Here is an 11,448-nt window from a genome sequence, read left to right as displayed (position 1 = left end):
AGTAATGTTTTGACATTAATACATATAATGTGTGGGGAGATAAGATCAGGATAATTAGCATATCCATCATCTCAAGCATTTACCTTTACTTTTATTTTGCTACTTCCTATATAATGACATTTATCATCTCTTTGTGTTGGGAACATTCAATGTCCTTCTTCTAGCTCTTGGAAACGATGTAATATTTTATTGTTCACTTTACTCATCCTATAGTGGATAGAACATTCTTAATGAGTTTTGACAAATGTATACAGTCTTGTAAGCACCACCATGACCACAGGGAATACTTTTATCACCCCGAAAGGTGGTGCCTCTTACCTCTTATGTACCTCTTCTGTGCCTCTTACTAATCCATTCCTTTCCTTGCCACTGGCAACTCTTTTTTTTAATTTTTTTGAGACAGCGTCTCACTCTGTCACTCAGGCTGGAGTGCAATCGTGCAGTCTCGGGCCCACGGCACGCAGGTAGGCCAGGTGCACTGTGGCCTTCACCTGTAGCACACATGAGGGAGAGGGAGGCAGAGAGAGCCCCCAGCGGGAGGGGTGAGTTGAGGCAAGGCCAGGCGAGGCTCCCAGAAAACATGCCCATGGCAGATGGAACCACCACGCAGACCTCACCGGTTCTCCCGCCGTGCCTCCCACCAGGAGCACCATTTCCCTGACAGGCCCCAGCCAGCCTTAGAACCCCCATCTCCTATACAATCCCCAGGGAGCTAGTATTAATATTTTTTCTTTTCTTTTTTTTTTTTTTTTGAGGACAGGGTCTTGCTTTGTCGCCCATGTCACCCAGGCTGGAGTACACTGGCATGATCATGGCTCACTGCAGCCTTGAACTCCTAGGCTCAAGTAATCCCCCCGCCTCAGCCTCCCGAGTAGTCAGGACTATAGGTTTGTACCACCATGTTTTGTTAATTTTCATAGTTTTAAAGAGATGGAGTCTCGCTATGTTGTCCAGGCTAGTCTCAGACTCCTGGCCTCAAGCGATCCTCCCTCCTCGGCCTTCCAAAGTGCTTGGATTACAGGTGTGAGCCACCACACCCAGCTAGAAGGGTTTTCTTGAACACCCACCATAGGTCAGGCATGTGTCTCTCCTTATAACAACCTCCATTTCACAGATAAGGAAACTGAGGCACAGAGAGGTTCAGCCACTGGCTTAAGGTCCTGCTCCTACAAATCTGAAGTTCTCTGCACAGCTGCAGCCAGACGGGACTGTTGAAAACATTAATCTAATTATATCTTGTCGTTGGCCTGTCCATGGCTATCTCTTGCTCTTAGAAGAAATCCCAGCCAGGAGAGGTGGCTCATACCTGTAAGCACTTTGGGAAGCCAAGGCGGGTGTGTCACCTGAGCTCAGGAGTTTGAGACCAGCCTGGACCAACGTAGTGAAACCCCATCTCTACTAAAAATACAAAAATTAGCCAGGTGTGGTGGCAGGCACCTGTAGTCCCAGCTACTCGAGAGGCTAAGGCAAGAGAATCGTTTGAAGCCAGGAGGTGGAGGTTGCAGTGAGCTGAGATTGCGCCATTACACTCTTCTCTGGGCGACAAGAGCGAAACTCTGTCTCAAAAAAAAAAAAAAAAAGAAAGAAAGAACGAAAGAAAGAAATTCCAAGCTTTTTATCTCACCCCCACTCACTGCCTGCCAGCCTCATGGGACCCCTTTCTCTGGCACCCTAAGCTACTTCCCACCTCGGAGCCATTGCACCTGCTGCTCTCTCTGCCTGGAGCGCTCTTTCTCCTGCCCTTTGTATGATTGGTTCCTTCACACATTCTTTGGGGAAGCTCAAATGTCACTTCTCAGAGCATCCTGTCCATACCAACCATGGTATGGTTTCTCAGTGGTCTCTATTTCATCATTATTTCTTTTAAGAGGCAGGGTCTCACTCTGTCACCCAGGCTGGATTGCAGTGATGTGATCATAGCTCACTGCAGCCTCGAACTCCTGGCCTCAAGCAATCCTCCTGCCTCAGCCTCTGAAAGTGTTGGGATTACAGGCATGAGCCACTGCGCCTGATCATTCTTATTTTCTTTATAGCACTTATTGTTATTGGACATAGCTTACTTATTAGCATAATTATTTACTCTCCGTCTATCCTCACTAGTGTCTAATCTCTACCAGACTTAGCCTGGCACATAGTGGGTATCGTGTACATGTTTGCTGGATGGTCGAGAGGGTAGGTGGGTGAATAATTGAGCGGGTGGGTAGGTAGGTAGGTGTGTGAATGACTGGATGAATGGATGGAAAGATCAATGAATGGATGAACAGCTGAACAGACAGATGTATAGGTGAGGGAATGGTTGGATGTATTGTTAGGTGGGATAGATGGATGGGTAAGTGAATGGGATGGATAAATGAGTAGGTGGGTGAGTGGACAGGTTGGACAGATAAATGTGTGGGTGGGATGGATAGATAAATGAGTGGATGGGATGGACAGATAAATGAGTTGGTGGGATGGATGGATAAATGAGTGGGTGGGATGGATAAATGAGTTGGTGGGAGGGATGGATAAATGAGTAGGTGGGATGGATGGATAAATGAATGGGTGGGTGGGTGGGATGGATAAATGGGTGGGTGGGACGGATAAATGAGTGGTTGGGATGGATAAATGAGTGGTTGGGTGGGTGAGATGGATAAATGAGTGGGTGGGATGGATAAATGAGTGGGTGGGTGGGTGGGATGGATGAGTGGATAGGATGGATAAATGAGTGGATGGGATGGATAAATGAGTGGGTGGGATGGATAAATGAGTGGGTGGGATGGATAAATGAGTGAGTGGGATGGATAAATGAGTGGGTGGGATGCATAAATGAGTGGGATGGACAAATGAGTGGGTGGGATGGATAAATGAGTGGGTGGGATGGATAAATGAGTGGGTGGGATGCATAAATGAGTGGGTGAGATGGATAAATGAGGGGGTGGGATGGATAAATGAGTGGGTGGGATGCATAAATGAGTGGGATGGATGGATAAATGAGTGGGTGGGATGGATAAATGAGTGGGTGGGATGGCTAAATGAGTGGATGGGATGACTAAATGAGGGGGTGGGATGGATGGATAAATGAGTGGGTGGGATGGATAAATGAGTGGGTGGGATGCATAAATGAGTGGGTGGGATGGATAAATGAGTGGGTGGGATGGATAAATGAGTGGGTGGGATGGATAAATGAGGGGGTGGGATGGATAAATGAGTGGGTGGGATGGATAAATGAGGGGGTGGGATGGTGGATAAATGAGTGGGTGGGATGGATAAATAAGGGGGTGGGATGGATAAATGAGTGGGTGGGATGGATAAATGAGGGGGTGGGATGGATGGATAAATGAGTGGGTGGGATGGATAAATGAGGGGGTGGGATGGATGGATAAATGAGTGGGTGGGATGGATAAATGAGGGGGTGGGATGGATGGATAAATGAGTGGGTGGGATGGATAAATGAGGGGGTGGGATGGATGGATAAATGAGTGGGTGGGATGGATAAATGAGGGGGTGGGATGGATGGATAAATGAGTGGGTGGGATGGATAAATGAGTGGGTGGGATGGATAAATGAGTGAGTGGGATGGATAAATGAGTGGGTGGGATGCATAAATGAGTGGGATGGATAAATGAGTGGGTGGGATGGATAAATGAGTGGGTGGGATGGATAAATGAGTGGGTGGGATGCATAAATGAGTGGGATGGACAAATGAGTGGGTGGGATGGATAAATGAGTGGGTGGGATGGATAAATGAGTGGGTGGGATGCATAAATGAGTGGGTGAGATGGATAAATGAGGGGGTGGGATGGATAAATGAGGGGGTGGGATGGATAAATGAGTGGGTGGGATGCATAAATGAGTGGGTGGGATGGATAAATGAGTGGGTGGGATGGATAAATGAGTGGGTGGGATGGCTAAATGAGTGGATGGGATGACTAAATGAGGGGGTGGGATGGATGGATAAATGAGTGGGTGGGATGGATAAATGAGTGGGTGGGATGCATAAATGAGTGGGTGGGATGGATAAATGAGTGGGTGGGATGGATAAATGAGTGGGTGGGATGGATAAATGAGGGGGTGGGATGGATAAATCAGTGGGTGGGATGGATAAATGAGGGGGTGGGATGGGTGGATAAATGAGTGGGTGGGATGGATAAATAAGGGGGTGGGATGGATAAATGAGTGGGTGGGATGGATAAATGAGGGGGTGGGATGGATGGATAAATGAGTGGGTGGGATGGATAAATGAGGGGGTGGGATGGATGGATAAATGAGTGGGTGGGGTGGATAAATGAGGGGGTGGGATGGATAAATGAGTGGGTAGGATGGATAAATGGGTGGGTGGGATGGATGGATAAATGGGTGGATGGGATGGATAAATCAGTGGGTAGGTGAATGGATGGGATGGATAAAAGAGTGGGTGGGATGGATAGGTGGGTGGGTGGATGAGCATCTAGGTGGATGATGGAATGGGTAAGTAGGTAGGTGGAGATACATAGCAGTATAGAAGATGAGAAACAGTGTAAGCTTCAGACTCAGACTGGCCTAGATTTGAGTCCCAGATTTGAGTCCCAGGTTGTGTCCCAGGCTAGCTATGAAAACGCAAACAAGTCTCTTAACTCTTTAAGACTTCGGTTTCTTGGCTGGGCACAGTGGCTCACACCTGTAACCCCTGCACTTTGGGAGGCAGAGGCCAGAGGATCACTTGAGCCCAGGAGTTCCAGACCAACCTGGGCAACATGGCAAAACCCATCTCTACTGAAAATACAAACATTAGCTGGGCATGGTGGCACACGCCTGTAGTCCCAGCTACTTGAGAGACTGAGGTAGGAGGATTGCTTGAGCCCAGGAGGTCGAGGCTGCAGTGAGCTATGATTACATCACTGTGGTCCAGCCTGGGTGAGTGAGCGAGCCACTTTCTCAAAATCAAAATAAAATAAATTTTAAAAGAATTCAGTTTCTTTATGTCTGAAATAGAGCTATCATATCTATTTTTTAGGGTGGTTGTGAGGATTAAGAAAATGAACATCTAGAATGCTACTGGCACATAGTAGGTGCTCAAGAAAGGTGAGTATCACTGCCAAGTGCTACATTTGGTGGGAGGACTTGGGCCCCTGGAGGTGGCAGCGGTGGGTGGGGAGGGGTGGGTGAAGCTGGTGGTTACCCTGCCGTATTGGATGCTGTCCTTTCCTGCTGGCCATCCTGCCCTGTCAGGGTCATCCAGAGGAACCTCTGTCTGGGCTTCTGAAGTGGTACGGTCCTTCTCAGGGACTGACTTGATGGACCTGTCATTTAGAGGAAATGAAGACAGAGTCAGTATCTCTCCCAATGGTGGGGTGTATGTGCCTAACCCTCAGGCCCACTGACAGCCACTGAGCTCTGGGTACACTCTGTACTCTTTCATTCATTCATTTATCTAACAGAATACTGACCAGATATCACACTTCCCTTCTTCCCATATGGTACCCAGCTAAATGCCATCTATTACCCCAGGGTCAAGCAAGCCCATTCTTCTGATGCCAATTCACAGGATGAACTTAACTTGCCCACCATTGGAACTCTGTTCTCAGAATTTTCTTTTTTTTTTTTGAGATGGGGTCTTGCTACATTGCCCAGGTTGGTCTCAAACTCCTGAGCTCAAGCAATCCACCTGCCTCAGCCTCCCAAAGTGCTGGGATTACAGGCATGAGCCACCACGCCCAGCCTGTTCTCAGAATTTTTATTTTGGCTTAAGCTTTCGTGCAGTTGTTTTGTTCCTACTGTATACCATCAGATTTGTCAGTCCAACTGGCAGAATATAAATTATGCACAATTCAGATGCTAAAGACTCTTTGAATGTTTTATCTGTGGATGAGTGGGCTGACTTAACCTCTGTGCCTCAGTTTCCTCAGCTGTAAAAATAGGAATATTATCTATCTATCCATCCATCCATTTATCCATTCATCTACATACCTGTATATCTACATATACATGTCTACCTACCTCCTATTAAATTAAGGTTAGCCCAAAGCTGCCTCCTTACATATTTTAAGTTTGGCCTAAAGGTTTTCCCCGTACATAGTGAACTGTAACCTAATTGGACTCAAACAGACTGCAACCTACTCCTGTGTCAATCAGTGAGTTTCAGCCAATCAAAGGCAACCAACCATTCAAACCATGTTCCAATAAAGCAAAGCTGAGCTGTAACCAATCCGGCTGTTTCTGTACCTCACTTCTGTTTTCTGTCCTTCACCTTCCTTTTCCTGTCTATTAATCTTTGACCCCATGGCTGTACCAGAGCCTCTCTGGACGTATTCTGGTTCAGGGACTGCCCGATGTGCGGATCATTCTTTGCTTAGTTAACCTCTGTTAGCCAGGTGCAGTGGCTCACGCGTGTAATCCCAGCACTTTGGGAGGCTGAGGCAGGTGGAACACCTGAGGTCAGGAGTTTGAGACCATCCTGGACAACATGGCAAAACCCTGTCTCTACTAAAAATACAAAAATTAGCCGGGCCTGGTCACATGTGCCTGTAGTCCCAGCTACTCAAGAGACTGAGGCATGAGAATCGCTTGAACCTGGGAGACAGGGATTGCAGTGAGCCGAGATTGTGCCATTGCACTCCAGCCTGGGTGACAGAGCAAGATTCTGTCTCAAAAAACCCCCCCCCAAAAAACAAAAAACCTCAGACACATTAAATTTGCTAGAGGTTAATTTGGCACAATCTCGGCTCACTGCAACCTCCGCCTCCGAGGTTCAAGCGATTCTCGTGCCTCAGCCTCCCGAGTAGCTGGGACTACAGGCACATGCCACCACGCCGGCTTTTTAAAAAAAATTTGCTTATTTTTTATTTTTAGTAGAGACGTGTTCACCATGTAGGCCAGGCTGGTCTCGAACTCCTGACCTCTAGCTAGTGATCCACCCGCTTCAGTTTCCCAAAGTGCTGGGATTACAGGTGTGAGCCACCGTGCCCAGCCTTAATGTGTCTACTGGTTTTCTTTTAACATGACTACCTATCCATCTGATCTTACTTCAGATTCTTGTGCGCTGTGAAGGTGGTGGGATTTCTCAGTGTGTGTGTGATTGAGAAGTGTCCTCAGGTTGGCTAGCTGGGATGGGGGTCAGCCCCAATGGTCCCCGGGGACTGAGGCCCCTCAAGATCGCTGCCGCCCACCACCCCTGTATAGCAGGCACTTAAGCTCAGGCCATCTGGTATCAGTGGCCTGTTGTTCTGCTTCCCAAGACCCCTCTCATTAAGAGGGGAGAGTATCAGGCAGCAGGTCCTTGTGCTGCAGACAGCTCCACAGTGAGCCCAGCTGTGTCCTGGCTGGAGGGAGCTGAGAAAAGAGGGGACCGGAGGCCTCCTCCTGGCCCCTTGCCCACGTGTTCTGGCCAGCGTCAAGTGATGCTGTGCATACAGACCCAAGCCCTGTGCATAGCCAGCCTGTCAAAGCATAAGTGGCCGGGCCTGGCATGGTGGTTTACAGCTATGGGGAGGAACCAGTCCTGCCCTACTGCAGCATTCAGACAACTCCAGCAAGCTGGCCTCGGCCCACTTGAAGACATCCATCAATTGGAAGGCATATTGTTCATTCCATGAACTGACCTTATGGGGGCCTAATCATCTTGGCTAACTGGACCAATTTTGGTAAATTATCCCTCAGCAGGGCACCATGGGGGGACTTCAGCAGGTTCTCTATCCATAATGGTTTTGGTTGCCCGCCTAACTGCCCGAGATGCGGGTGGTCCCTTCAGCCACTTCAGCTTGAGCCTGTGCCCTTCTGAGTGTGGCACCACGGTGGACTCACCTCTGGTGTCTAAGCTCGGGCCTCCTGCCTGCAGAGGTGCCTCTGGGGTCCTTGGTGCTGGTCGCAGGTTCTGTTTCTGCAAGGTCAAGAGAGTCCTGTCACACAACATGGCCCAGATACCCACTTTGACACCCACTGACTATGTGGCCTTAACCGCTCTGACCATCCATTTCCCCTGATCTGGCTCCTGCCACGTCTCCAGCAACCTCTCTCAACACCCCACTCTGAGTTCTTCCAGGAACATCCTTCAGGCATTCACTCACTCATTCATTTCTTCAATCAGTGATAACTGAGCACCTACTATGAACTTGAGGTTGGAAAAACAGCATTTAACACTGTACAAAGTCAAGTTACCTCTGTTTCCCCCAACAGCCTTGCTCAAGCAATTCCTTGTGTCTGGAATGCTCTTTTCTGGCTAACTCTCACCTACCCTCAGGTACCATCTCCCCTAGGAAGGACACCTCCCCACCACTATCCCCCAGGTGTGGCCAGTAACTGAAAGCAGATCTGTAGTAGTTTAACCACAGACCTGTAAGCAACAAATAACTGCTACTGTAAGCTGCTAAGATTTGGGGGCTATTTTGTTACACAGCATCATCACAGCAAAAGCTGACCAATACAAACAGGCAAGTTCTATCTTCAAGCTTCAGGACTGTGACATTGTAAATCAACACTTAAGGTTTTAACCAGGGTGGGCCAGTGCTAAGCAGATGTTCTCAAAAGAAGCAAAGCCTGAGATTGAGAGAGACCTGGATGTGAATCCTTGCTTTGTCATGAAGGGATAGTATAGAGGGTAGCGATTAAAAAACACATTCTCTGGAATCAAGTTGCTTGGGTTCAAATCTCAGTGCTGCCACTTACAAGCCATGTAACCTGGGACTAGTTCCTTAACTTCTGGGCCTCAGTTTCCTCATCTGTGAAATGGAAATGATTCTAGTACCAGCCTCACAGGGGCATTATGTTGATTAAATGAGCTAACCTCTGTGATGTGCTGTTAGTTGCTACTTTTCAGTCATTGTGGGTGAGCTTGGCTTGGCAACTTTACTTCCAGAACCTTGCCATGTATCCAGCACACTGTTTTTTTGGATTATTAGAAACCCTAGCTAGCATGGTGTAGCTTTCTAGGCATCAAAGTCCTTCTTGGGCTGTCTCCATAGCAACTCCAAGCATAGACTCTGGAGCTGGACATACTCAAGTTCTAATCTTGTGACCTTGGGCAAGTGATTTAACTCTCTTTGCCTCAGTTTGCTCTTCTGTAAAATGACAGCAATAACTTCACATGCCGCTGGGGGTACTGTGAGAATCAAATGAAATAGTGTATTTTTTACAGAAGCACTTAGCACAGCCCCTGGCTCATAGATGGTGTTACTGGCTATTCTTGGAGAAAGGTGACCTATTAAGAGAGCTGTCTGCTTCCAGGCCTAGGCCTGCAGACAGGGTGTGACCAGAGCACTCCATTCATGCCAGTAGGACCCTTTGAGCCTTTTCCCCCAAGGGTGGCAGGAGCCAGGCATGGAGAATCAGCAAAGCCCACCTAGTACCTCCTTCTCCTGTATCTCCTGGCTGTCTGGCTTGATCCAGAAGACACATGAGGGCCCCCTTCCTCTGCAGAAGCTCCTGGTAGGAACCCATCTCTGCGATGGCCCCATTTGCCAGCACTATGATCCAATCAGCCTGGGGCAGGATGTGGAGTGCGTGCGTCACGAGAATCCGTGTCTGGGCAGGGAAGGGGTAGAAGTTACACACATGTGGCCGGGTGCAGTGGCTCATGCCTGTAATCCCAACACTTTGGGAAGCCAAAGCATGTGGATCACTTGAGGCCAGAAGTTCGAGACCAGCCTGGCTGACACGGCTAAGCCCTGTCTCTACTAAAAATACAAAAATTAGCTAGGTAAGGTGGTGCACACCTGTAGTCTCAGCTACTTTGGAGGCTAAGGCAAGAGAATCACTTGAACCTGGGAGGTGGAGCTTGCAGTGAGGCGAGATTGGACCACAGCACTCCATCCTGGGTGACAGAGCAAGACTCTGTCAAGAAAGGAAAGAAAGAAAAGAAAAGAAAGAAGAAAAGAAAAGAAACAAAGGAAGGAAGGAAAGAGAGAGAGAGAGAAAGAAAGAAAAAAAAATGTACGGCCGGGCGCAGTGGCTCATGCCTATAATCCCAGCACTTTGGGAGGCCGAGGCGGGTGGATCACCTGAGGTCAGGAGTTCGAGACCAGCCTGGCCAACAGGGTGAAACCCTGTCTCTACTAAAAATACAAAAAATTAGCCGGGCGTGGTGGCGGGCACCTGTAGTCCCAGCTACTTGGGAGGCTGAGGCAGGAGAATGGCGTGAACCCAGGAGCCGGAGCTTCCAGTGAGCGGAGATCGCACCACTGCCCTCCAGACTGAAAGACAGAGCGAGACTCCATCTCAAAAAAAAAAAAAAAAGAAAAAAGTTACACATATGTGCTTGGCCAGCCTCCTGAGCTGGGGGTTGGGGTGGCGGTATTGTCCCTGGACTCAGAGTGGGGACAGCTCCCCTTCTTGTGCTCCTGCCACCTTTCTTGTAAACAGCATATCCAAATAGAGAAACAGAGGGGACTCCCCTAGCCTGTGTCTCAAAACAAGAAGACAAGGAGTACATCTGACCCTGGCCAATCATCCACGGCAAAGCTGTAGTAGTTAAATCACAGATCCATAAGGAAGAAACACCTGCTGTTGTAAGCTGCTGGGATCTGGGGGTTGTTTGTTACATAGCATTGTCACAGCAAAAGCTGACCAATACAAAGAGGAAATTGGACTCAAGTGGAAGGGGGAGGTGAGATAAACTTGGGTTAGGACTGGATGCTAAGTGCTTCCTCTGCCTTTGCCCTGTACTGTCTGACACATGTTCCCAAACTTACTGTTCCCTGGAGTAGCCCACCAGGCCCAATGACCTGGTTGAAGACATGCTGGCCAACGTGGGCATCCAGGGCCGCCAGGGGGTCATCCAGCAGGTACACAGCTGCCTTTCTGTATACAGCCCGGGCCAGGCTCAGCCGCTGCTTCTGGCCTCCGGAGAGATTCATGCCCTGTGGCCACAAAAGGAACAGTGGCCTGAGTCAGCATCTACAGGGTGAAACTGGGGTGCCCAGGCTGCGGCAGGTCAGGGCACACCTGCCCATCAGGGTGAGGTACAGCTCAACATGCCTATTCCCTGGAGACAGGCCCAGCTTCCAAGGCACTCGCTCTCGAGCCAACAATGCCTCCATCCTTACCCGACCTCACTTCTCCACTCCCCAAGCACGCTTCCTGGAGGAGTTACCCACACTTCCCAATCCACTCTGTCTCCTCCTGCTCACTCTCTGTATCTCTTTGAGTCCAACTCCTGTTTCCCTTTCTCCACTGAGACCACCATCCATTTCCCTATTCCCTCATCCAGTGGCAGCTTTTCAGTCCTACTTTTTTATTTTAATTTTAATTTTTTTCTTTTAGTTTTTATTGATATGTAATAGTTGTAACTATTTGAGGGGCACAAGTGGTATTTGGATACCTGTAGGGCAGTGGTCCCCAGCCTTTTTGGCACCAGGGACCAGTTTTGTAGAAGACGATTTTTCCATGGACCTGGGGGCAGGGGGATGGTCCGGGGGATGGTTTCAGGATGATTCAAGCACATTACGTTTATTGTGCACTTCTAGTATTATTATTACTGTTGTTGTCATTGTTATTATT

General features: G+C 48.6%; 1 protein-coding gene across 1 annotated transcript in view; it reads right to left on the bottom strand.

Moving 5' to 3' along the window:
- Positions 1 to 318: 318 nt before the first annotated feature.
- LOC100980074 (ATP-binding cassette sub-family C member 6) overlaps positions 319 to 11,448 on the bottom strand; it is a 44,975-nt gene continuing 33,845 nt past the window's right edge. The window contains exons 15-19 of the mRNA XM_055100187.2: positions 10,641 to 10,808; positions 9,300 to 9,474; positions 7,759 to 7,834; positions 5,138 to 5,258; positions 319 to 491 (exon numbers count right to left, since the gene is read on the bottom strand). Coding sequence (XP_054956162.1) covers positions 420 to 491; positions 5,138 to 5,258; positions 7,759 to 7,834; positions 9,300 to 9,474; positions 10,641 to 10,808 — 612 coding nt within the window. The 3' untranslated portion in view covers positions 319 to 419. The remainder of the gene's footprint in view (positions 492 to 5,137; positions 5,259 to 7,758; positions 7,835 to 9,299; positions 9,475 to 10,640; positions 10,809 to 11,448) is intronic.

The sequence above is a fragment of the Pan paniscus genome, chromosome 18 (genome assembly GCF_029289425.2).
Source record: "Pan paniscus chromosome 18, NHGRI_mPanPan1-v2.0_pri, whole genome shotgun sequence".
Lineage (NCBI taxonomy): Eukaryota > Metazoa > Chordata > Mammalia > Primates > Hominidae > Pan > Pan paniscus.
The sequence above is the reverse complement of the archived record's forward strand: the minus strand, read 5'-3'. Positions and strand labels throughout refer to the sequence as shown.